Genomic DNA, 27228 nt, shown 5'->3' on the forward strand with positions numbered 1-27228 from the left:
GCAGCATCAGCTGTGGGCGGGGCTTAAAGGCAACGCACCCAAGCACCTGCACGCAGAGGAAGCGCGTGGGATGGGCGTGGCTTTCCATGACCTCACACAAACGCTTCTGCGAATATCAGTTGAGGCTGTGTCCCGAATAACGTCCGAGAGCCCTAAAAATAAAGTCTGCACTTTGGCAACGAACCTACGATTCCTCAAAGGAGCGTTCGGATTTAAAATACACAGCATTTGGGACACAGCGCATGACAGACTTCACCCCGCCCCTAAATAGTACAGCCAATACGAACAGAGCATACAAACCCGAAGAGCAGCTCGACTCTGTTCAGGAATAAAGTGAGGACTGAGACAGATTAAAGGTTGCTGCGGCAGGAGAATAATCATCCAGGGGTGGCGAAGTGTTTAATTCCTCTGCGGCTGCAGGAAATGTACCACGTTTGCAATTATTGTATGAATTAAAGGACAACACATCACAGCTTTGATTCGGGTATAATTAGCGTCATGCGACGTCCGCGAAACAAACTAGTTCCTGTTCTCACCCACAAACCTCTTGATTTTTATCTCTTGAAGTTATATTTCTGCATAAATATGACCTAAAGCATCATCAGATTTTCACAGTAGATAAAGAAAACCCAGTTAAACAAATGAGACAAAAATATTATACTTGGTCAGTTACACTACCGTTCAAAAGTTTGGGGTCACTTTGAAATGTCCTTATTTTTGAAAGAAAAGCACTGTTCTTTTCAATGAAGATCACTTTAAACTAATCAGAAATCCACTCTATACATTGCTAATGTGGTAAATGACTATTCTAGCTGCAAATGTCTGGTTTTTGGTGCAATATCTCCATAGGTGTATAGAGGCCCATTTCCAGCTACTCTCACTCCAGTGTTCTAATGGTACAATGTGTTTGCTCATTGCCTCAGAAGGCTAATGGATGATTAGAAAACCCTTGTACAATCATGTTAGCACAGCTGAAAACAGTTGAGCTCTTTAGAGAAGCTATAAAACTGACCTTCCTTTGAGCAGATTGAGTTTCTGGAGCATCACATTTGTGGGGTCGATTAAATGCTCAAAATGGCCAGAAAAATGGCTTGACTATATTTTCTATTCATTTTACAACTTATGGTGGTAAATAAAAGTGTGACTTTTCATGGAAAACACAAAATTGTCTGGGTGACCCCAAACTTTTGAACGGTAGTGTATGTATTTATTGAGGAAAATGATCCAATATTACATATCTGTGAGTGGCAAAAGTATGTGAACCTCTAGGGTTAGCAGTTAATTTGAAGGTGAAATTAGAGTCAGGTCTTTTCAATCAATGGGATGACAATCAGGTGTGAGTGGGCACCCTGTTTTATTTAAAGAACAGGGATCTATCAAAGTCTGATCTTCACAACACATGTTTGTGGAAGTGTATCATGGCACAAACAGGAGATTTCTGAGGACCTCAGAAAAAGCGTTGTTGATGCCCATCAGGCTGGAAAAGGTTACAAAAGCATCTCTAAAGAGTTTGGACTCCACCAATCCACAGTCAGACAGATTGTGTACAAATGGAGGAAATTCAAGAACATTGTTACCCTCCCCAGGAGCGGTCGACCAACAAAGATCACTCCAAGAGCAAGGCATGTAATAGTCGGCGAAGTCACAAAGGACCCCAGGGTAACTTCTAAGCAACTGAAGGCCTCTCTCACATTGGCTAATGTTAATGTTCATGAGTCCACCATCAGGAGAACACTGAACAGCAATGGTGTGCATGGCAGGGTTGCAAGGAGAAAGCCGCTGCTCTCCAAAAAGAACATTGCTGCTCGTCTGCAGTTTGCTAAAGATCACATGGACAAGCCAGAAGGCTATTAGAAAAATGTTTTGTGGACGGATGAGACCAAAATAGAACTTTTTGGTTTAAATGAGAAGCGTTATGTTTGGAGAAAGGAAAACACTGCAGTCCAGCATAAGAACCTTATCCCATCTGTGAAACATGGTGGTGGTAGTATCATGGTTTGGGCCCGTTTGGCTGCATCTGGGCCAGGACGGCTTGCCATTATTGATAGACCAATGAATTCTGAATTATACCAGCGAATTCTAAAGGAAAATGTCAGGACATCTGTCCATCAACTGAATCTCAAGAGAAGGTGGGTCATGCAGCAAGACAACGACCCTAAGCACACAAGTTGTTCTACCAAGGAACGGTTAAAGAAAAATAAAAAAAGTTAATGTTTTAGAATGGCCAAGTCAAAGTCCTGACCTTAATCCAATGGAAATGTTGTGGAAGGACCTGAAGCAAGCAGTTCATGTGAGGAAACCCACCAACATCCCAGAGTTGAAGCTGTTCTGTACGGAGGAATGGGCTAAAATTCCTCCAAGCCGGTGTGCAGGACTGATCAACAGTTACCGGAAACGTTTAGTTGCAGTTATTGCTGCACAAGGGGGTCACACCAGATACTGAAAGCAAAGGTTCACATACTTTTGCCACTCACATATGTAATATTGGATCATTTTCCTCAATAAATAAATGACCAAAGTATGTCTCATTTGTTTAACTGGGTTCTCTTTATCTACTTTTAGGATTTGTGTGAAAATCTGAGGATCTTTTAAGTCATATTTATGCAGAAATGTAGAAAATTCTAAAGGGTTCGCAAACTTTCAAGCACCACTGTATATAAAAATGTCATCACTCAAAACCTTTATGAATTAGCCAGTTAGAGCTTAGTCTTGCATTCTTTTTGCTCATACACATACCTATATGCTACGTGGATTTCCAATATCTTACAATGCTATTTATTGGAAAAGTGTACTCAGACTCCTCCTACTTTTTTGGCAGTAATTGAATATTTCAACAATTTGAACATCTAAGATGAAATGTTGACATATAAAAGCACTCCAAAAATAAAACAGGTCTTTCTCATATTTAACAGTTTAACACAAAGATGAAGCTCAAATACACTCAACCTTGAGTTACGAAAAACTAACAATGGAACAGCAATGTGAAGAAACTGGTGCACACATTAGTGAACTAAAATCTCTGCTTTCGGTCCACAGAGCTAAGCGGATTAAAGGACAGAACTCAACTTGATGGAATTAAGATCATTTACAGCCTCAAACAGTACAAGTGCTCAGAGCAGAGAAAAAAATAAATAAAAATTACACAAAATGTGCACATGTGCCACTGCATAATTTAATCAAAATTTCATTATCTGAAAAGACTTTAGTGTTAAACATCATTCATCAAAAGAACATACATTTGCCTGCCATGATAACAGGGTCATTTAAGTGAAAAGGGAAGACATGTAGTGCAGGCATACTGGCTAACAGTCACTACAAAAAAACCTCTCAAATTACAAATCCTGGTAATATCAAAACTTGAAAGTTACAAAGTCTTCACATTACAAAGAAATAATGTACAAGGCTGAGAGCCTTAGAATCAGAAATCCCCTGATGAACTGAATAATTTGCAAAATTGTCCCACTGAGAGACGAAAAAAAAAGCTACACACAATTTTCAGTTAATATAATTTAGTATAAATACGAAGGTGATTACAGGAAACCACGTGCTGATTATCGAGAAAGTCAATTTCTCGACCAACTCTGCAAAACGGTAGCCGATTGCTTCATTACCGTAAGTGAAGAGGAATTATAAATGAAAGAAAACTGTTCCTAAAAGCACCAAAAGATGCTACAAAGTTTAGTCTAAGATTATTCAAAAGGTAAGGTGGAATTGTGATTTATTTTGTCCACTTCAAAACAAAGTATTTTATGTGACTCAGCATAGATAAGTGACAAGCCTGTGCACGCCTGTATTACATTTGCATGCCGCTTTTGAAGATTGGAAGAAAAAATTTGAATATGATTTTTTTTTTAAATTTAAAAAAAAAAAAAAAATCACCTGCGTATTTATACTAAAACAATCATCCGCCTCAGGCTCAGTGAATATCAACCTCGACTTCGTCCTGGTTATTATTCACCCATATTCACGTCACCTTTAGCGAATAATTGTTAAATAAGTGATCTTGCACTAAAACTTTAAATATTTAAAAAAAAAAAATTGCACTATGTTACAGATTCACCATCCTAACATTTAAAATTATGAAAAGACACCAGATGAAATTATAAAACTAAACTACTGTAAAATAATCATATATAAAAGGGTCACTGTACATTTTTGTTCAATGGTTTAATATCAGGAAGACATCACATTATGCAAGCTCGTGTCCTTGATGGTCACCTCACACCTTTTAAGTACAGCACAGTATGTTCACTAGCCTTTAAAAAAAAAAAAGTTCATGTTGTCACTAGTGCTAATGGAAAAACGACAGAGAAGAGAGACCGACCCTGTAGATCTACAGTTGCATTTCGAAGGGATGTACACTTTTTTTTTTTTTTAAAAGATGCAGTTTGCTGCTACGATACCCGTATCATCTGGGCCACTGTCTCTTCTGTTGCTTGATTCTGCTCCTGCTGCTCCTACAAACAAGGAATCAGGATTGTGTAAGGCGTTGGATAAATTACTACACACCCGTAACTCACCCAAAAACAAAACAAGAAACTTCAACTCCGCATTAGTTTCTTTACAAGTTAACATGAATATACGTGAACACATAGCTGTGCATGCAAGGACTTGAGTAAGCATACCTTGAACAATTCCACAGCTTAAGAATTTACAAAATACTTTATATTTAATCACGGGCCATTTTTTTATCTTAAAGTCTTTAATGTAAGAATGAACATTTCTATAGGCTGTGGTTGGTAAAAGTCCATCTTTATAATGATAAAATGAAAGCATGATATAACAGGAAACAAGACATTAGAACGTGACAGCATGAAGGAAAAATGAATGTTTTATGTGAAGGCAAAAAAAAAAAAGTTGAGAAAGCTTCTGAACATTTTACTGTTCAGTCATTTATTCAAAAAAAGGATAAAATCACAACACATGGCAACAACGAAGCACGGTGTAAGAATTACAAAAAAAAAAATGAACACAAAACTGAACATAGAAGAATGCAGTACGTGAAGGATAAATCAGACAGAAAGTAACTTCTTTTACAGACACTGCATCATGACATTATCTGTGCTACCAAATTCTCTCACTGTGTTGCATAAGTGTAACCGTTTCTATCATAAAAAGCTAACACGATCCCAGATGCCTTAATGCAAAACAGCTCCGTAAGCATTCTTTCTGCAAAATTCATTTTTACATTTTGAATAACAAAACCAATTTAATTTGTTTTAACACCAATGCAAATGGTTCTTACTTGCAGAGGTTTTTGCTACATTAACACATTAAACAATATCATAACTAACTGTACACGATATTTAAAAGCACAGAGGTTTTCTAATGAAGCGGACTGTGTCCTTGGCTGCTACAGAGCTGACTAGAATCCCATTTCACCAGTACGTACAAAAATCTCTGCTGACTTTAGCTCAGCAACTTTGTCTTTGTCAAATTGTCCGGTGTTAAAATGCTGATCAAGTGGTATTTTAGGGGAGAGAGAGAGAGAGAGAGAAAAAAAAACCCACACACAAAAGCACCTGTGAAAAACTGAGAAAAAGCACTGCTTCAGCTAAGCAAGAATAACGGAGGTGGACAGAGTGTTGCCAGTGAGCGCATAAGCACGGAAGAGGAGCGCTCAGCAGCCAATGAGAGCAGAGAACAGCAGCTAAGCAAGAGGCACAGTTCGCTCAGGTAGCCAGTGTGAGCTTGTGATTTCAGTGGCTCTTTGGAAGTCCTCCTGTTTGACTCTGGCCTGTTCCTGTGGTCTCACCTGCATGGCTAGAGCCATTTCTTCTTTATCCTTTGGTGAAAAGAAGCGGCCGCCATCGCCCCGCTTTCTCTGCATGGCATGCCTGTGCCTTGACTCATGTAGGTATTTCTGCAAAAATAAGAGAAAGAAAGAATTGGGTCAAATAAGCCCTTTTTCTGGTAACTGAGAAATTGGGCATTCGAGAACTCCACAATCACAAATAGACGCTATATTAGCAAAACCTTTTGCACTCCATATACTACATCATGCGAGTGAGCCTGGCATCCGTCACTTACTCTCCTCTCTTTAGGAATCTTGCCCTCAGCCTCCAGTTTGGCACGCGCTTGTCTTCTTTTTAAGATGCGGTGGTACTGTTTGGCATTGACATAGAGTGGCTCCTCCTCCAGCATCTCAGCACCAGGCAGAGGGATTCGTTGGATGGTGGGTACTGTGCCTCCTCCACCAGGCACCATCTGACACACACACACGCCCAAAAACATGTTAATGTACCAGGAAACCAGTACCAGGAAACAGGATTTTTCTAGACTCTTGGCAAGGACAGGTGAGGAAGCACCATCTTGTGGCAACAACGCCCACAGATCAGCTGTGTGCATAATTTGTTAGAGTCTCGGCACACTTTCCTGCTCATGTCATAGTTTACATAACCAACGCTGCAATATGCAACACAGAGTGAGGATTCTGTGATCGCCAATACTAACAAGAAACGAATTAGGTCGACCTACCACAAATTTAGAGCTCAAAGCGATGGAATTTATCATCCACATTACGTACACAGACAGCAGCCAGTGCAATGAGTAATAAAGACATATTTCAACACTTACCATGACCATCCCTCCTGCACTGACCACATTGCCAGACACTGGCAGCGTGACGGTGACTGTGCCTTGTCCACTGTTGGTGGTAGAAGTGTTGGCGCCCCCTGCTGCCTGAACGATCTGCGTGCCAGATAGCGTGCCTGCAGGGATTGTGATCATTCCTGAAGAGTTACAGGCAAATATCACGGTTTTAAGTAATGATCACTTATTTAAATTTATTATTTTGATGTAGCCAAGCAGAACATTATAATCAAACCCAATAACAGGCTTTACATATACATTTTAACAGGTTTCTTAACTCCCAGGTACATATGGACTACTACTATTCAAATGGCCCTTTTCCACTACCCTTTTTCAGCTCACTTCAGCTCGCTTCAGCCCGACACGGCTCGCATTTCGACTATCTCAGAGCAGCACGACTCAGCTCGCTTCAGCCCTGCTTAGCACCCAAAACTCGCACGGTTTTGGAGTGGGGCTGAAGCGAGCCAAACCGAGCTGAGTGAGGCTGGGGGCGTGAGCAGACACTCCCCTGTGCACTGATTGGTGAGGAGGAGTGTCCTCACATGCCCACACACGCCCCGCGAGCACGCTGGGATCTGTAAACACCGTAAACCCGGAAGAAGAAGAATTACGAGAATTTCTGAAGCCTTATGCGCCTCGCCTCATCTATACGCTCTTGCCAGTATCTGTTGGCGTTGTCGGTGACAACAAACCACAGCACCAAGACCAGCAACACTAACGACTCCATGTCCTCCATGTTTATTGTTTACTATCCGGGTCGTGAGACTACTGCTTAAAAGCTCACTGATGTCACTGTTTGCACCGCTTAACGACATCATGTGACGTCCACCCACTTTCGCTAACTCCACCCAATGTGTCCACCCACTTCCAGCCAGCACGGTGGTAGTCGAAATGGAACTCCAATAGCCCCGCTCAGCTCGACTCAGCCCAACTCAGCACAGCACGGCTCAGCCGCGTTTGTAGTGGAAAAGCGGCAAAAGACACCTTCAGGTTTTATTGTATGCTTGTTTACATTTTCCCAGACCTCCCGCCTAGATTAATAAACCATGGCCAATCAAATCTAGACCAAGCGGCACAGGCTTTACCACCCAAGTGCTCTTGCTAGAGTGCAACAATCCTTTAATTCTCCAAAAGCAGCTGAGGATTTACACCATGCTTATATAAATCAAGGAATGGAGACAACAAGCAGCAGAGGACTAAGATCAGGAATTAAAATATAAACTTTGCTCAAATTAACGTTTGACCCAACAGACTGTCTAATTTCATATGCCAGGCCAGATGTGACTTGAGAAGCAGACTAAGAAAACCTATTCGAAGAGCAAACTGCCACGGGTTCATTAACGTTCAAGAGCGCTCTTAATTTGTAACAGATTTACGGTCATTAAATGAAATTCATGTAGCGCCAACAATTAGGACACGGATACAGAGCACAAGAGAAAAACATACCCTGTTGCAGAACAGTGCCATCTGCATTCACAGGCTGGTACACGATGGTCTGGCCTTCAGCAGTCTGAGCAACCTGCTGGCCCTGGACTGCAATCTGCTGGCCCTATCACACACGAAATTAACATTTTAATACATTTGTTTAGGCTCACTTACTGTAACAAATCATTAGATCATGAATTCAGACTGTAAGAAGATAAAGTGAATGGCTGACCTGGTTCTGTCCTGCAGTAATGGCGGTCTGCGGCTGCTGGATGATGATCTGCTGGGCCTGACCCTGCTGCCCCTGCAGCTGCAGTGTCTGCCCTCCCTGCAGCTGGATCTGCCCCGGCTGCACCAACTGGATCTGAGCACCAACGAGATTGAAGCAGGAGGAGATACAGTAACAGTGTTATGAAAACCGTGACTTTGTACACGTTGTACCGGAAGTATTCTGGTATGCAGACGTATAACCTAGAAGTATCCAAAGTAGATATTCCAGTTCCGATAGTTCTCGTGTGTGTTCTTACCTGCTGCAAGCCCTGCGTTCCAGAGACAGGCACCTGCATAATGGTCTGGCCCTGGCCTCCAGACATGGCCTGGACCATGATGGGCTGGCCCGAGGAGGTGATCAGCTGACCTCCACTCACCTGCACCATCAGCGGTTGGCCTTGGACCTACACACAGGTACAAGCCACACAGTTAGTTTGATGCTGTACTGCAAAGTCATCAATAGGGTGCATCAGTTGCCCCCTAAAAATGAAAAGTTCCTCCAATCATGATGCATTTTTGTTTTTATGTTCCTTTTGGTAAGAAAACACACTGGGTGAAATATTTTGACAAAATTCAGAAGTTTAATGGTGGCACCAGGAGCTCAAAGTTATGGAAAAGGCTGCTATTTTATGACTTTTATGACAAAATTTTGATCATTTTTCATGAAACATTATGGCACCTTATAGAGTATACCAAATATCTTAGATACACATTTTTAATACATATTATCAAGCACAGTTTGAGTTTTAGCTGTTCATTGAATCATTGTTCAACTACTTTTAAACAATACAAATGTATTATGAATCACATTAATGCTTCTCAATCCCTTGCAAAGGTTCTTAACATGATCTCTGGCTCACAAGAAATCAATAAATGGAGTCCAACATTGTGATTCAAACCTTACGCGAAAACATAAGTGTTTTTTGGCAAAAAATGAACCTCATGGTGCCACCATTAGACTTTTGAATATGGTCAAAAAATTTTACAGGATGTCTTTATTGGTGAAAAGGAACACCCAAACAAAAATGCATCAGATTTTATGAAAGTGAGGGCAACTGATGCACCCTAGTCATCAATGAAGGAGAAGAAACCTTTGCATGCATTAGTCAAAGATACATAGGCTGTGCATTTCTGCTGACAATGATGCATCATAGAGGTTCGCAATCCTGGTCCTGGAGTGTCCTGCAAGTTTTATTGTTTTACCCTGATCCAATTAAGCTGTTAAGAAGCAGACTCGGAGAGTGTATTCGACCAGGAAAGGAACCAAAAATGTACAGGACCCCATGACCCATGCTGGGAAGCATCATCACATCACATCAACCAAGTTAGTTATGTATGCAAATGTAGATGTGATGGCAAATGCACCAGTTTTAGGCAAAAGCAAAAAAGGGCACAAGTTGGTAATGGACACTGAATGAAGGACAGCACTGTTCACATGTTTTGGACAAACATGGTCAATGTTAAAACATGCTAAACATGATGCATTAGAGAGGTCCATTCAAACACAACTTGTATAACATTCTACTCATACACAGCATTCTGACCAAAGATGGAATCATTATAAACGATTCAGCAAATGAAGCATCATGCAATGTACTACAAACATAGAAATGCTCAAAAGTGATAAGAGAAGGCTTGCTAAGGGCCTCCGTTTTGCAGATATGCATCCGAATTTAAAAAAAAAAAAAAAAAAAAACCCACTTGCATCACAACAGAGCAAGGCTGAGTTTCCAGAAACCACTGTTCTTCAAATAAGTAACTCCACTACGGCGTATTCAATTACAGGAACATGATCAACGACAGGTGGTGTGGCATTACCACCCTGAAACTGGTCACTAAAAGGCAGTCAAATGTAGACTGCCTTTTAGATTTTTCAAGTTTAGGTCATAAGAAATTTTCCCCGACACCCAATTATTTTTGTTTAGTGGACCAAAACCTACTGAATTCGAATCACAGACTTCCAATTTTATTAGGCCCCCCCATAGAACAATTAACAAATTGACAGCCACGTGGCCCTAAATTCTCCGCTATTTTTTCCTGCTTCACCATGACACAATACAAGATACCATGTCATGCATCACGTGGTGGGCTTTCCCCGTTTGCACAAGGCGTTGTGGGATACAAATTTGAAACAGGAGAGGAAAACGGAGGACACGAATGAAACGTGAAAGACCGACTACAGTAACAAAGCGAGACGACGTTATGTTGCAAAGGAAAGGGAACGCAGGACCAAACTAATAAATATCAGCGGTCAGTGAGCACCTCAGTGTGATCAGCTGTTCGTTTGGTGACAGAATGATGTAACTGTCAGTGCACGCTCAAGGTAAACCTGTAGATGGCAGTAATGCAACACTGGATGCCAGCTACCGTAAAACCCAAAAGAAGAAGCAAAAGAAGCAGGTAAACCTGCGCATGCGCACACGGACTTCCTCAGTCTGCTTGACTGTGCAAAGCGAGCAATTTCATGCACATTATTTGCTAGGTAATCCTCTCAAATTAAATAGCTTTCCCAGCCACGGAATGGCCTCATTTTTTTTGAGATATTGCAGAAATAAACATACAGGGGGTTGCAAAAGTAGGTATACAGTAATGAAAAACAAGATGTTCGCACAAAACTATTTTATTGATTATACAAACATAAGGGTCCATCTCAGAAACTGGTCTCTCATTTGGGACATTATGGTCAAAAAATAAATTTTCTAATTTTTTTTTGCATTTACCTAACACTCAATGTTTCTTTTGTCATGTTTAATAAGAATAAAGATAGTATCTTGCTTTATCTGGCCTCCACTGTGGAAAATTTTTTTGATTACAATTCAAATGCTTTTGTAAAATTGATTTCCATATAAAATAACTACATCATGAAGAATTAAAGCCCCTCCTTCACAGAGGAGTGAAAATATTGAATAAACTTCCTCTTTTTGATTGCTTGGGTTAAAAATGGCAAGTTATGATGACTGAATTGATTATTCACTTAAATATGAATAATATGCTACATTTTGGGTATTCGATATGGCGAAATAGTACACAATGGAAAAATCAAGAACACACCGGAAAGATGAGAATAACGGCGGTGGTAAAAGAACAGCGACTGTACTGGCTTAAGGTCGTGTGGGTCTCTGCTGCAGCGCGCGAGCAACGGGACATCACTACCGCACCGGACGGAGCACGAGCCGGGGGCAGGGCAAAATGACTAGCCGTAGATTCTATCAAAAGTTCGATCTAAATTGACCATGGTTGCAAAATATTGGCCAAAAATACGCAAACACTACAAAATATGAAAGTAAGATGAAAAAGAAACAAACATTCTATTGCCTTATACTGCAAGACTAAAACTGTCAAAACTCGCCTTTTCAGTGATAACGTCCGAACAGATCACTCGCGTAACAAAGACCGCAAATGGAAGCACAATCAACTAACTGCTGGAGTGGAAAATTCCATTCTACACATGCAAATTGTTAATGTGTGTCCTTCCCCGCACACACAACACGCTACGGTAAAAAAAAAAAAATAGACCACAACTCATTTTATAGCTCAGAAATTCATACAAGACCAGCTACCATCGTAACATATTCTGTAAGAAACATATTCTATACCTAACTTTCAGCTTTCGTTTTAAAAAACAAAATCGCAGATTTATAATTAAATGTTTATATGGCGTAGTGATTTTAAGTTAGTACTTTTGGTGAGGTCATGACCTTGACCCTGAGGCTTTCCGTTTAGATCAAAACACACGATCGTATTGATTTTGCAGAAAATGGAGTTACGATGGTGATCAAATATTTTGCATGATGTTTTATTACGGTTATGATTATTCTGTGAGCACACCAATCCTTACGTGTATAAAAAGTTACAACTTAAAATACAATTAGTGATAACTGTAGACTTTTCAGTGGACTACAACCTTTAAGGGAATGCGATATACGCTACGTTCACACTGCAAGGCTTAATGCTCAATTCCGATTTTTTTGTGAAATCCGATTTTTTTGTGAGGTCGTTCACATTAACAAATATATGCGACTGGTATGTGATCCTCAGTATGAACGAAAAGCGACCTAAAAGTGTTCCGCATGCGCACTGCAGGATACGACGACGTCACACGCAGTGAGCATGGCCAGTGTTTACGGAAGTAAAACCGCCCGGTTGCGGTATGACCCATCCAATCTAGCCTGAATAGCTGCATCCCCCCAAATGGAAATCAGCTCCCTAACCTCTGCGTCCTTCCATTGAGAAGATTCAGAACCTTCACAGCCCGAAGCGTCCCTCGCATCGATGTCATGCGCAGGGGCGCAGATACGTTTTTTTGAACTGGGGGGGGGGGGACAAAAAACTGGGGGGGACAAAGCTGCCAGCAAACCAACCCCAACCCCGATATGCCTGTCAAACTTGTTGTTAGTAACCATAGCAACCAAGCTCGAGCTCGCAACCTGTGCAGTCTGCGCAGCTCAACCAACCGAATATCAGTCTTTGTTTTGTTTTATGTGAGTTGTTGCAACTATATGTATACACTGCTGTGCACCTCAATAAACCGAATGGTAAATTAGTCTTTTGATTTTTCCGTGAGGTTTGCCTTATGCAAAGAAAGACAGCATAGACGTTTTTTCCTCCCTGTAAGTGGGGGGGACCGAACGAGGTGAATTTAAATATGACTCGTCCCACCCTCTATCTGCGCCCGTGATTATGCGCCATGTTGTTGTAACTTTTTTTGAGAGACCCGCCGCCTACTTCAGCGCAGAATAGTGACGTTTGTGGCTTGTTGATGACGTGTAAGTCGGATGAATGCGACCTGGCGGTTCAGACTGAAGTCGCATATGAAGAGCGGACAGGAATCGGAATTAGCACCACATATCCAAACGGCCTGGGTCGGATTTGAAAAAAATCGGATCTGTGTCGTTCATATTGTCAATAAAAGATCGGATACAGGTCACATATGGGCGAAAAGATCGGATTTGAGTCACTTCAGCCTGCAGTGTGAACGTAGCCATAGTCAACCATTTATCATGTCCCAGATCAAGCTGCCATTTTTCCACAACTTTGCAGAATTTTTGCCAAATTCTGAATATAGAGTATTCACATCAAAGATTTAGTTATCTGTATTATTTCTTTCATCATTTTATTTCAAATTAAAACCAACATCACCATTCAAAACTGTATAGTTTATTGACCGAGTATATTTAGTGGGGTTCCCCCACAGTACCCAGTTTCTGAAACAGACCCATAAACATTAATCCCTCAAATGTTCAAACTGTTTGCCCCCGGCGTTCACACACTCCACTAGTCAAGTATGGACACCCATGCACACTCTGGCACAAAGGTCTTTATCAGCATCAATTTCCCGGCAAGCCTCCCGTGTGAACTGAATCATGGCATCAACAGAACGTGGTTTGCGTGCGAAAACCTCATCCCCAGAAAAAGTCGTCGTCCGTAGGGGTGAGATCTGGTAAACGTGGTGGCCAGTCAACAGCTCCCCGATGTCCAATCCACCTATTGGGAAATTCTTTGTCAAGTAGCGCACGCACATTGAGTGCGAAGTGCGGTGGCGCCCCATCCTGCTGAAAGTAGAAGTTGTCCTGCTGCTGCTGTTCACGTATAATCCTTACTGTATACCTACTTTTGCAGCCCCCTGTATATCACAATGACCAAATTTCAGCGATTATATAAAAATTGAAAGGTCGTATAGTTTAAGTTCAAAAGGATTTCCCCATTCTCAAGTTCACGAAAAAAAAAAGCCACCCAACTTATTTTACACCTCAAGACTCTCCAGTAGTGGAAAACTGACTGCTACAAAGCACCGACAGTGGAGACTCCTTCCATAAATCTTAAGTAAACATCCACTTAAACGCGTCACCATATCAATAATTAGATTTTTCTTTCTTCAATAAAAATGTTTTTAATCTGTTTAGGGTGCCATCCACCATGCAAGTCCCTGTCAATGAGCTGTTCTTATACAAACAAGAACATATCAGATTCATATTAAATGCATTTATTCCATTTGTATTAGAGCTAAAACTATTGCCAGAGCTTTTTCTTTTGAGAAAATTAAACCTACCCTTTCTGACCAACACTGCTGTGATATAACAAAAAAGAAAGAAAGAAACACTAAATCAAGCTTTTCAGTATGAGCAGAGCATTAGAAACATGGCCATAAACTGTAGCTTGGTCCATTATGAACAGTGTGGAGGCATGCTAGTTGGCGCACAACGACACAGACACAAGCTGCATGCAACAGATGAAGAATATGAGCTCAGAGTTCTCACAACTACCTGGAGCGTCTGCACTTGCTGACTGGCTGCTGTAGCAACAGGTGCTTCGGTCTGCAGCTGTACAGCTGTGACAGTGCCCTGTGCCTGTGAATATGTCCATATAACCAGATCCTGTTATTGAGGTCTACAAACTAGTGTTGGCCTAGTGAAAGGGTATGATAATGGATTATAGTCTTGGATGCAAAAATCCTACAAATGAATTATGTACACTATTAGGAACACTATAGTAATACTGGGAATGACTTTAAACTGCAACCGGTGGGGAGTCTCAGATCCAGGAAGACTTTAGTATTGGGGAAAGTGGAGTTACCCCTTAATCACCATTGCTCCCAGGTCCGCTCTGACCCGGAGTGGCAACACCTGCCTGGGTTCCAGCTATAGGTTAAATAGTACATCACCAATAAGGCGCTGGCAGCCGGGCGCTTTTCGGTGCAGTGTGGCAGATGAACCCAAAAGGGTCAATGGCGCACCACCAGATGGCATGTGGAAGAGCCACTCAAATGGCCAATGGATGGCATCACTCAACAAGTCAGTTGTCACTGCGGGGCAACTTCCATACATGACAGGTCTGCGGCACGTTTGTGCACCACTTGGGATCAGGTCTGGAAATCTACAGAGACAACACGATGGGGGGGGCACGACATAGTTTGTCTTACCTTACTGTGTAAGGCGCTTCATTAGGAGAGTAGTATGCGAGAGCTCAAGGCCAGACGTTCCATGGCAGCTCAGCCGGATCATTTGTGCCACCGCTGCGGGGGACTCTGTAGCTCTGGTGCAGGCCTCGTGGCCCATCTGCGTATCCTAATGAAGCAGTCATCATCGCTAACGATGGACAGCCACCGCCACTGACGAGTAATACTGGACAGGGCCTCCATTTGCTCTCAGAAACAGCCTCAAGTCTTCATGGTATGGATTCTACAAGATGTTGTAAACATTCCTTTGAGATTCTGGTCCATGTTGGCATCATGCAATTTCTGCAGAATTTTCAGGTGCACTTCCATGGCACAAATCTCCCGTTCCGCCACATCCCAAAGATATTCGACAGGAATTCAGATCCAGTGACTGGGAAGGCCACTGACCTCATGTTCATGACACCAGTTGGAGATTACTTTTGCTTTGCTAGCTTATCATGCAGGAAGTGGCCATTAGAAGGTAAATTGTGGCCATGAAGGGATGTACATGGCCAGCAAGAATACTTAAAGGCTGTCTCATTCAAGCTACGATCACTTGGCATTAACAAGTCTAAATAGCGTTCCAAGAAAACAAACATGCTCCACATCTTTACACCACTTCCACCAACCTGGACTACTGACAAGAAAAGTTAGGTCCATGGGACTCATGTTATTGGAACCCAGTGTAGGTGCAGTTGGTAATTAAGTGATCAGTCTCATTGAATTGGTCTCATTAATTAATACCATTAATTTTGGTGCTTAATAATAAATTACCAAACAGCTAAATTATGGTATATTCCAAATTATCATCACTTACCGTATTACATAACTCATATGCACCTTGGAATTCTTTTGAGATTGGGCGACTTCAAAAATATCGGAACAAATAAACACAGTTTCAATAATTAATTGAATTTATTATAACAAAAATAAAATGAATAATGGCAGTTGAAATCTTCAAATAGTCAGCAGCAAACAGTCAAATGTGTGTGTCCATAGGAGTGATGCGTGAGAGTGATTGGAATCTTATCTGAGGTGTGCGTGTTTGTGTTATCTGAGGTGTGGGGGGTCGTGACCACGTGTTTCTAAATAGAACAAAAGAGTTAGCTTTGGTTGCTAGCTGTGTTCGTGTCCACGTGGTGGAAACAAAAGAATTAGCTCTGGTAGCTAACTCCACGTGTGTGTGTGTGTGTGTGTGTGTGTGTGTGTGTGAGAGTGAGGCCTGTGGCCTACAACAACAGAATTAGCTCTGATTGCTAATTCACTAGCTTATCCATTACTAAATCCACTGAAATCTTGAGGTCAAGATGTGTAAGAATGAAATTAAGAGTGTTCGAAAAGAATAGAGAAGCATGCAAAACCTATTAAATAATTGCGAGATCAAAACAAAATAGAACAATCAATTCAACACCAAGTGTCTACAGTGTACACAATTAAACCGTTCCTGAGTTTAATTCACACTCCTTAATAAAGCTAATTCCTAAGACTAGTCCTTATGCCCAAAATTTGCCAGTCTTACTTAGTATCTTGCTTCTACGCAAGATTATGAAGAGATGTTCCGAGACTTTCGGAGTTTCACCGTTGTGGAGCACGTGAGTCGCTTCCGTGGAAAGCAGAGGATTTCTTGGTCCGAACACTTCGTAGTTCGTGGGAAGAAAGTCTCTGATTAAAACGATGTGCACAGCGCTTTGTTAGAGGGAGCCGGTCACCTCTAACTTTAAAATTAAACTGCTTGGGCGGCAGTTCGTAAGTACTTATAAGGAACAAATGAAAAACCGGTTGTAACTCGACTGCATTAAAAATCGCACGATTCTGGAGTCTACCGTGGCCAAGGGTAAACAAAAAAACGCGCTGACTTCTTACTTGCAAAGCAGACGTCTGTATCTTGGATGCTCTGGTGAGCGGGCCTCTTTATCTCGCCCAGGCGTGACGTAGGTCAACGCCTGATGGGAAATGTAGTTCTTAAAGGGACTGTACCTACACCAGTTCTGACCCTACCATTGTGTGCCTCAGCAGAAATCGAGCTTCGTCAGACCAGGTTACATTTTTTCCAGTCTTTAGCTGTCTAGTTTTGGTGAGTCTGTGCCTACTGCAGCCAAAGCTTTCTGTTCTTGGCTCACAGAAGTGGAACCAGATGTGGCCTCCAACTGTTGTAGCCCAGCCGTCTCGAGGTTCAACATGTGCATTCGGAGATGCTTTTCTGCTCAACACAACTGTAGAGTGGTTATCCGAGTTACCATAGCCTTTCTGTCAGCTCGAACCACTCCAGCCATTCTCCATTGATCTCTTTCATAAACAAGGTGTTTCCATCTGCAGAACTGCTGCTTGCTAGATGTTTTTTTTTTCCCCCCCTCTATTGTGCCATTCTGAGTAAACTCTAGACACTGGTGTGGGAAAATCCCAGATCAGCAGTTAAAAATATTCAGACAAGACCATGTGGCACTAACAATCATGCCAAGAAACAAAGAGGTCTCACTTTCCCCCATTCTGTTGGTTGACCTGAACATTACCTGAAGCTGCTGGCCTGCATCTGCATGATTTTATGCCTTGCACTGCTGCCACACAATTTGCTGATTAGATAATCGCATGAATGAGTATGTGTACAGGTGTTCCTAATAAAGTACTCAGTAAGTACATGTAGTACATATTGAACTAATGCACCCAAGACGACAATCTAGGGATGCACCGGGGCCGATACTAACACATTAACAACATACAGTATAGTGCATTTTACATACATATACTAGTGCATTTCAAAAAATTAGAACACCATGAAAAAGTTCCTTTTTTTCATAATTTAATTCAAAAAGGTAAACTTTCATATATTCTATAATCATTACATATAAAAGTGAAATATTTAAAGCCTTTTTTGTTTTAATTTTGATGATTATGGCTTATAGCTCATGAAGATCAGAAATCCAGCATCTCAAATTATTAGAATATTCCCTAAGATCAATCAAAAAAAGGATTTACAATACAGAAAGTGTCCAACTTCTGAAAAGTACATTCATTTATACACTCAATACTTGATTGGGGCTCCTTTACCATGAATTACTGCATCAGTGCGGTGTGGCATGGAGGCGATCAGTCTGTGGCACTGCTAAGGTGTTATTGAAGCCCAGGTTGCTTTAATAGTGGCCTTCAGCGTATCTGTATTTTTGGGTCGGGTGTTTCTCATCTTCCTCTTGACAATACCCCATAGATTCTCTATGGGGTTCAGGTCAGGCAAGTTGGCTGGCCAATCAAACACAGTAATATCATGGTCAGCAAACCATTTGGTAGTAGTTTTGGCACTGTGGGTAGGTGCCAAGTCCTGCTGGAAAAGGAAATTAGCATCTCCAAAAAGCTCGTCAGCAGATGAAAGCATGAAGTGCTCTAAAATCTCCTGGTAGATGGCTGTGTTGACTTTGGACTTGATAAAATACAGTGGACCAACACCAGCAGATGACATGGCACCCCAAATCATCATAGACTGTGGAAACTTCACACTGGGCTTCAAACACCTTGGATTCTGTGCCTCTCCACTCTTCCTCCAGACTTTAGAACCGTGATTTCCAAATTAAATGCAAAATGTACTTTCATCTGAAAAGAGGACTTTGGACCACTGAGCAACAGTCCAGTTCTTTCTCTCCTTAGCCCAGATAAGACACTTCGGACATTGTCTCTGGCTCAGGAGTAGCTTGATATTAGGAATGTGAAAGTTGTATCCCCTTTCTTGAAGATGTCTGTGATGGGTCTTGATACACTGACACCAGCCTCAGTCCACTCCTTGTGAAGCTTTCCCAAGTTCTTGAATCAACTTTTCTTGACAATCCTCTCAAGACTGCGGCCATCCCTGTTGCTTGTGCACCTTTTCCAGCCACCCTTTTCAGCAATGACCTTTTGTGGCTTACCCTCCTTGTGGAGGGCATCAGTGATCATCTTCTGGACAACAGTCAAGTCAGCAGTCTTCCCCATGATTGTGGTTGTGTGTACTGAACTAGACCAAGAGATACACTGTGTTCATACTGTTTTACTCAAACTCGAAATAAAATATTCTAATAGAGATTTTTTTTTTGTACTGTATGCCATACTGATTAAAATTAAAATAGAAAAATGCTTGAAACATTTTAGTTTGTGTAATGAGTCTGTAATATAACTTTCACTTTCTTAAATAACTGATGGAAAATATTGAACTTTTTCACAATATTCTAATTTTTTGATGCACTAGTATGATCAAATGCACTTAATATAAAAACACATCTGCCAACCTGGAAGAGAAATAATGTGTAGCTCCATCAATGGGGAAAGTGAAAATAGCAGCGCACAAATACAAGAGTGCTCAGAGAGCACAATATCCCCCGCTGGCAACTCGGCCATAACTCTGGTAAAATGCAACTGAATTGAACAAAATTGTAATATGTACATTACTGACATATAACAAAGAATCCTGTCAAGTTTCATGAAATTCCTCCAAAAATTGTGAGAGGAGTTGATTTCAGAAGGTGAGCACCCTTCCCGGGACGGATATTGCCATGACAATCCTCCTTCGGGCCTTTCGGCCAGCGGGGGATAAAAATGATAGAGAGAAGTCCTCTTACAAATTGCTTACTGAATGTCCCTCACAATCCCTTTCTAGCCATCATTACAATTATCTGTAAAGTGTTAGATTTGAAACTTTTTCCTGAGATCACAGTTGTTGCCCTTTTTCTGCTCAGGCGCATTCCTGATAAACACAGTCAGTTAACTGATGTTAATTATGTCTAATCATGTTAAACTTGCACTGACATTTTATTTCTCATTCATGAGCTCAAAATCGTCATCATTGCTGAACTCAGAGTTCGAGGCGAACCATATTTGGTCGGCTTAGCCAGAAGTGCAGCAGTAAGGTGGCCAGTAAGGTACACAATCACGCTTATGGGCAATTTAGGTGGTGTTTACATTAGACCGTATCCGTATCGTTGTCGTTGCGGATGCACTGTCCGTGCACATTAAAACGCCGGGAAACTACTTCACAGGCGGAACAGTTTGAATCCGCCAGGGCCCACGTATTCAACCCAGTACATATCTGATCCGGTGCTGTGTAAACATTGAGGAACGAGGATACGCAGTGCTGAGCTCTAGCTGACGTCGTCATTGGACAACGTCACTGTGACATCCACCTTCCTGATTCGCTGGCGTTGGTCATGCCACATTGGTCATGTGACGCGACTGCTGAAAAACCTTCTCCTCTTTAGTCCCAATGACACGGCGTCCCTGATTTCCATAAAGAACTTCAAATTTTGATTCTTATGCTCTCTCACACTCGCTTGCTCTCTCTCTCTCTCTCTCTCAATCTCTCACACACTATGTGCTTGCAAGTGGTGAGTGACTTGCGCATGCCCGATATGCACTGGGATCATGTGACGTGCCGTCTAATTAGTCATGTGATTAGCGTATCCGTGTATTGGCATTGCTGTGTGCACGGGGAACGGTTTTGTTGCGGGCACAGAAATTGTGTACACGCGAATCGTTTTAAAAACGTTAATCTGATGATCCGCTGATTCGAAATAATGTAAACAGGGCCTTAGAGTAGCCTGTTACTCTAACTGCACATCTTTGGACTGTTGGGGGAAACCCACAGTGACACAGGGAGAACGTGCAAACGCCACACAGAAAGGCCCCGTCAGCCACTGGGCTTGAACCCAGGACCTTCTTGCTGTGAAACGACAGTGCTAATCACTACACTTTCAAAGCAGATTGTTCTTTTTTTGCTTAGTTTTGTGGGATAGCTCATACAACATACTTACTGGCCACCTTACTGCTGCACTTCTGGCTAAGCCGACCAAATATGGTTCACCTCGAACTCCGAGTTCGTCAATGACGACGATTTTGAGCTCATGAATGAGAAATAAAATGTCAGTGCAAGTTTAACATGATTAGACATAATTAACATCAGTTAACTGACTGTGTTTATCAGGAATGCGCCCAAGCAGAAAAAGGGCAACAGCTGTGATCTCAGGAAAAAGTTTCAAATCTAACACTTTACAGATAATTGTAATGATGGCTAGAAAGGGATTGTGAGGGACATTCAGTAAGCAATTTGTAAGAGGACTTCTCTCTATCATTTTTATCCCCCGCTGGCCGAATGGCCTGAAGGACGATTATGTCGTGGCAATATCCGTCCCGGGAAGGGCGCTCACCTTCTGAAATCAACTCCTCTCAATTTTTGGAGGAATTTTTTTTCCTCCCCCCCCTACACGCTGTTTTGCACTGTTATTGGAGATGCTTTAATCTCATTGTACATGCGTATAGTGACAAAGGCATTCTATTCTATTCTCCGACGGTAAACTGTGGGAAAGTGGGCAGGTCTGGACAAACCTAAAGAAGTGCTATATCTGTATTAAGCATTTGGATCTGACATTACCTCCTGATCCACTCCAATTAAGTCCCCCCCCCTTTTCCTTTTTTTCTGTAGAAGCTTGTAATGCTAATTTTTAGGAGACAAAACAGTCAAGTGAACAGTACAATGTCAGCTAAGTTGAGGGAAAAATGTGAGTGGTGCATCCCTGCCATGTGTGTTTGGACACAAGTTTGTCATTCTACTAATTTTATGCAATTGATGATGTTTGTCCTTCGGGGTCGAAGATGACCATGACTTCAATTTGGTGGGTGGCGGTTGTGGGTCCAGAAGTGACTGATCAGGCTAATCTGGGCTTTGAAGGTACGCCCACGTTGGGCACGCATGGGTAGGTGCTGTAGTGAGGGTGGCGATAGTTTGAGCCTTCTGCACAGCTCATTTCTTCTGGGCAGAAGAACAGATTAAGAGCAAAGAGCTTTGTTTCTGTTATCAGAGGAACACAGTCCTGTGCAAAATATTTGTGTGTGTATAATAGATGATGTGGTTTTGTTTTTTTAAATCATCCACGTCTAGGTTTTTTTTTTTTTTGGGGGGGGGGGGGGGGGGGGGCGACATGCTGCGTCATGACAGACCGGCTGCACTGATTCAGTTACAGGTTGCCAGATCTGCATAAAACACCCTCAACCTACATTTTAAACTCAAACATTATCCTGTCTGTCATGACTTTTTTTTTTTTTTTTTTTTAAACCTAGCGGTGGATGATATAACCAAAAAAAAAAAAAAAAAGATATATAAATTCTCAAACACTGTTCTGTTCAAAAGTCTTGGCACCCTATTGTTTTCTTCATACAAACTTTGTTCAAGATTTCCATTTTATAATTTCTACATTATTGAGTAACGAACCTACAGTCAGAATTCTACACAAACACACAACAGCTGCATGCATGTGAAATGGAAATAAATCAACTAAGGCAGGAAAAACTATTTTGGATAAAATTGTTATTGTCCGTTACAAGTAAAAAGTAACCAACAACTAAACTTAAATCAATAACCAAACTTCAACTCAATGTGTGATCTTCATTTTATGTTGCAATTCACAACTATTCTATGGTTTTCCTAAAAAAAGTAGTACTCGTAAAATAGGGGGAAAAGGTGATAATTAGGTGGAAAAAGGTGGAAATTAACCCCCACTTGCCCCCCAGGGCAAGTGGGTTTAAAAGTTAATGTCGAGCCCTGTTGGGGAACTTTTTCAATCCCCTTCCTCCATGGAGGTGAGCAGAGCAAATCCTAAACAGGGCTGCTCAGACACCCAGAGGGCTGCTGAACTCCACCGCTGCTTCGTTCCGGCAGAGAGCGACCCTATGCCCTGGGCTGCCTGTGTGCAGGTTCGTGACTACAGCTTCCAGTGTTTCCGCACCTGCTGCTTCACCACAGGACTTGAATTTGAAGTCATGGCTTGGGCGTGACTTGGATTAGAGTGAGGGAGAGTTGTGCAGCCGTCAGCCTCACTGTCTTGTCCCAACCAAACCAGGTCCAGGGGCAAGACAGAATCAAGACAGCTGGAGCTAGGTCAGGATGCAGTGGATGGCCAACAGTGTTCTACATGTCGCACCGTGCCCTGATCGTGCTCCACAAGTGCTTTGCTGGGTCCACCGTCCTGCCTGTTGAACCACCAGGTGGTGGTCTCCTCCATGCAGTCTGCAGAGTCCAGTCTTCGGTCATAACCCTGACCAGGGGGAGCGAGGGGTAGCTAGTGCTTCCTCAAGGCACCGCCCCAGACTAGTGGAGGGAAGGAGACACCTTACTACTCCATTGCATGGCGGTCAAGGACGACACACGCTCACTACCCTAATACAGATTCTACACTGTATTCCATACGCATTCTACAGTATGTTCTAACACACTCTGGACTACACTACAGGGTTCTCCAGAAAATCTGAAGTAGCCGGCGGAAAAAATAGCCGGCAGCTCTGAAATTTGCAGCAGCAAAGCTGCCACGGCACACCAAAGGTGCATTAATGCTAAGGGGTCCCAGAAATTTTTGAAGTTTACATGCCTTCTGGTGCATTCTCAGCTAATAAATTACAAACCATTTTCCTGTAAAATACTTGCAAAATATGTACAAAATTTCCCTCCAGGTGTGTATGTGAGCTTGGCTTTCTCAGTTACTTTCTGTAGTATGCTGCCTGGCTCTGTAACATAATACCTACACTACGACATGGTCACGTGGTCTGGCTCAGCCAATCAGAGCACGAGAATCGATCAACAAATACGGCGTCACTTCCAGTCATACTAGACCTGAATCGAAGACAATTTCTTGTTGGAAAAACTGGATTTGCAGCAAATTGTGGGCAGCGAAAGATAACAAAAATCACTTGAATGTTGAAAAGCAAGGTTTTTTTTTTTTCTGGGACCAAGTAGCCGGTGCAGACCGTCTGCGTAGGCGGAGAAACCCGCCGGTCGCCGGCGCTTGCAACACAATCTACGGCGTGGTCACGTGGTCTGGCTCAGCCAATCAGAGCACGAGAATCGATCAACAAATACTTCCAGTCATACTAGACCCAAATCGAAGACAATTTCTTGTTGGAAAAACTGGATTTGCAGCAAATTGTGGGCAGCGAAAGACTATAAAAGTCGCTTGAACATTGAAAAGCAAGGCTTTTTTCTGGGATCAAGTAGCTGACGCAGACCGCCTGCCGAGGCGGAGAAACCCGCCGGTCGCCTGTGGACATCTCTGACACTACATGACACAATCCACACTACTTTCATGCTGGAGAGAACATAGTGTAATGCAAGTTTATGCAATTAGATTAAGACCAAATGTTGACCTTTCCCCTCTGCATAAGAGTTTGCTTAATGCTCACCTGCTGCTGGATCTGTCCATTCGCTGCCTGTACTACTATCTGCTCCCCACTGCTTGTGGAGGTGTACTGCTCCATTTCTCTCACCAGGTTCACTGATCTGGAGCACAAGGAACCTTTTATTAATACCTTATAAAGGTGTACACACAGGTCAGATTTTTCACCACGAATACAGTTTTAAAAAAGCCAGTCATTCAACCCACAGTGCAGATCAACTGTCTGAAGGATCTGCTCTCACTGGAGTTACAGCTGCATTTCTGAGGTCATGGGATTAGAGTTTGTAAAATAAGAGTCCCTAATGAGTAGGAACAACAAGAGCACTCTCTGTCCTGTGCATCTGTCTCACTCATGAAGCTCGTTACATTTGTAGTAAAGTCAGCATTTACCCCCCCCCCACACACACACACCTTTTTCCCCCCTTTTGCTATTTATTAAAAAAAAAAAACAAATAGCTAGTAATGCTAAGTATAAGCCTACTACAAACCTGACTGCTTGCTTGTTACATTCTACACTTCAGATAAATAAATAGTTTATTGATCCCAAGAGAAGATGCAGTATATTTTTTAAAGGACTTAAATTAAAAGGACCTGTTTAACGTTGTTTGCTAACTAGTTCCAGAAACTACACTACATATAAGAGCTAACTAGCTAAGATCAACTGTCTGAAGGATCTGCTCTCACTGGAGTTACAGCTGCATTGCTGAGGTCATGGGATTAGAGTTTGTAAAATAAGAGTCCCTAATGGGCATCTGTACGGAAGCCGAGAGAGGCCCTTTATATAAATTTTTTATTCACCTTGTTATCCTGAGATAACGATATAATTCAGGATGTTGAGAAAAACACCACAACTAATTCGAGATCTCGAGAAAACAAAATTATGCTGCGTTCATGTGCTATGGGAATTATGGTAAATACCAAACACCGACATGGAAAGCACACATGAACGCCCCCTCTTGTGGTATTTTCCACTGGGCAACTCGTAGAAAATTTTGATACACGAGTTGCCGAGACGGGCAGCACAGTGGCATAGTGGTTAGCGCTGTCGCCTCACAGCAAGAAGGTCCGGGTTCGAGCCCCGGGGCCGGCGAGGGCCTTTCTGTGCGGAGTTTGCATGTTCTCCCTGTGTCCACGCGGGTTTCCTCCGGGTGCTCCGGTTTCCCCCACAGTCCAAAGACATGCAGGTTAGGTTAACTGGTGACTCTAAATTGAGCGTAGGTGTGAATGTGAGTGTGAATGGTTGTCTGTGTCTATGTGTCAGCCCTGTGATGACCTGGCGACTTGTCCAGGGTGTACCCCGCCTTTCGCCCGTAGTCAGCTGGGATAGGCTCCAGCTTGCCTGCGACCCTGTAGGACAGGATAAAGCGGCTAGAGATAATGAGATGAGATGAACTTTAACCTTTTCAACATGGCGGCGAGCGGTACAAGACACTTGAATGTTAAGCATTGTACGCTACTAAAGTTTTTTTTACTAGTACTAGTGGGTAGTTTTGTGTCTATGCAATGTTGCGTCATTAACAAGTGTAATATAATACGTTAGAAATCCGTTTCCTTTAAAAATGTGTGTTGTTTGTTTTTACCTATCCAGAGCAGACGCTATTGCTAACGATAGCTAACTAACTTGAATCTGGTCCACCATCTTTAATTTGTCAACAACAACAAAAGCATGTGAACACAACACACTGGTAAATACCACTTCCCAACTGGAAAAGATCATCTTCCCATAGCACATGAACGCAGCATTATTCCGTGATCTCGAGAAAACAGCTGAGATTTCTAGCAGAGCTGCGCCCCCTGTCGGTCACACAACGAAGACTTCGAAATTGGCGGACATGTAGCAGAGCAGACATGGCTTTTTACGATGCCTTGAGAGAGAGAGAGAGAGAGAGAGAGGTCCCAGAGGAGAATTTTGAAATGATCCCTTATTAAAAGACTTAATGCAATCTTTCCCTGTGTCAACCCCTGATCAAAATATTGCCTTATTAGGTGATCGATTATTCCAGACATTCTAATGACCAAAGTTGCGTCTATACAGAATGAGAAATAGCCCCAAAGTCAGCATATCACAAGTCTCTTGGCGCACCTGAATGAACCATTTCTCAGCTGTTTACTCGAGATCTCGAATTAGTTTATTGTTTTCTCGAGATCCTGAATTAATTAATTATGTCGTTATCTCGGGATAACAATGTGAATTAAAAAAAAGGATTATATAAAGGGCCTCTCTCGGCTTCCGTACATCCGTCTCACTCATGAAGCCGTAGTAAAGTCACCATTTACCCCCCCCCACACACGCCTTTTTCCCCCTTTTGCTATTTATTAAAAAAAAAAAACCTAGTATGCCAAGTATAAGCCAACTACAAACCTGACTGCTTGCTTGTTACATTCTACACTTCAGATAAATAGTTTATTGATCCCAAGAGAAAATGCAGTATATTTTTAAAAGGACTGTTAAATTACTACCTGTTTAACGTTTTTGTTCGCTAACTAGTTCCAGAAACTACACTACATATAAGAGCTAACTAGCCAAGTTGCCTCCTTTGTCATGCCTAGCTGTGTCTCCTGCACAGCGTCCTCCATTTTCTCCCTCTGTGCACGCCGCTGGGTCACTCTGTTATTCCCCACGCTACCCATTTGATTTCTGTATTTATACCGAGTTAGTAATTTGGTTGGTCAACGACAAACCAATCGGTGTAGTGAAGCACCGTCGTCTCGAGCCGCGCACTCTTTACCGTTTCTCAGCTGTCCGGTTCCCTTCTGATTGGCTCCAGAACAAACCTCAAAAACCCAATCATCACAGCCTGCTGACAAAATGGCGTTGAGAAGAGACGTTCA

At 42.2% G+C, this 27228-nt stretch overlaps 1 protein-coding gene across 9 annotated transcripts; it reads right to left on the reverse strand.

The window, feature by feature from the left end:
• Positions 1-3150: 3150 nt before the first annotated feature.
• On the reverse strand, positions 3151-27228 carry nfyal (nuclear transcription factor Y, alpha, like). 9 transcript variants are annotated; one of them, XM_060932028.1, is made up of 10 exons: positions 27126-27228; positions 24404-24500; positions 14547-14633; positions 8544-8690; positions 8249-8380; positions 8038-8140; positions 6577-6731; positions 6031-6207; positions 5756-5863; positions 3151-4457 (listed from the first exon to the last, which is right to left on the reverse strand). In XM_060932028.1, the coding sequence occupies exons 2-10, from the start codon at positions 24476-24478 to the stop codon at positions 4395-4397; spliced, it is 1047 nt and encodes a 348-aa protein (XP_060788011.1). In that variant the 5' UTR covers positions 24479-24500; positions 27126-27228; the 3' UTR covers positions 3151-4394. The 9 variants fall into 9 exon arrangements, with proteins under 9 accessions (XP_060788011.1, XP_060788010.1, XP_060788006.1 ...); XM_060932027.1 differs by lacking the exon at positions 3151-4457 and having other exon boundaries at positions 5470-5863; positions 6577-6710; XM_060932023.1 differs by lacking the exon at positions 3151-4457 and having other exon boundaries at positions 5476-5863; positions 27047-27128.

This window comes from Neoarius graeffei, chromosome 10 (genome assembly GCF_027579695.1).
Source record: "Neoarius graeffei isolate fNeoGra1 chromosome 10, fNeoGra1.pri, whole genome shotgun sequence".
NCBI classification, from domain to species: Eukaryota; Metazoa; Chordata; class Actinopteri; order Siluriformes; family Ariidae; genus Neoarius; species Neoarius graeffei.

What these genes read in the sequence shown, in the direction of transcription:
- nfyal (XM_060932023.1), bottom strand. Translation starts at nt 24,478, where the DNA reads ATGGAGCAGTACACCTCCACAAGCAGTGGGGAGCAGATAGTAGTACAG. An exon ending in TTACTGCAGGACAGAACCAG is followed by an intron (nt 8,141 to 8,248) that starts GTCAGCCATTCA and finishes CGTGTGTGATAG; the next exon opens with GGCCAGCAGATTGCAGTCCA. An exon ending in AGATTCCTAAAGAGAGGAGA is followed by an intron (nt 5,864 to 6,030) that starts GTAAGTGACGGA and finishes TTATTTTTGCAG; the next exon opens with AAATACCTACATGAGTCAAG.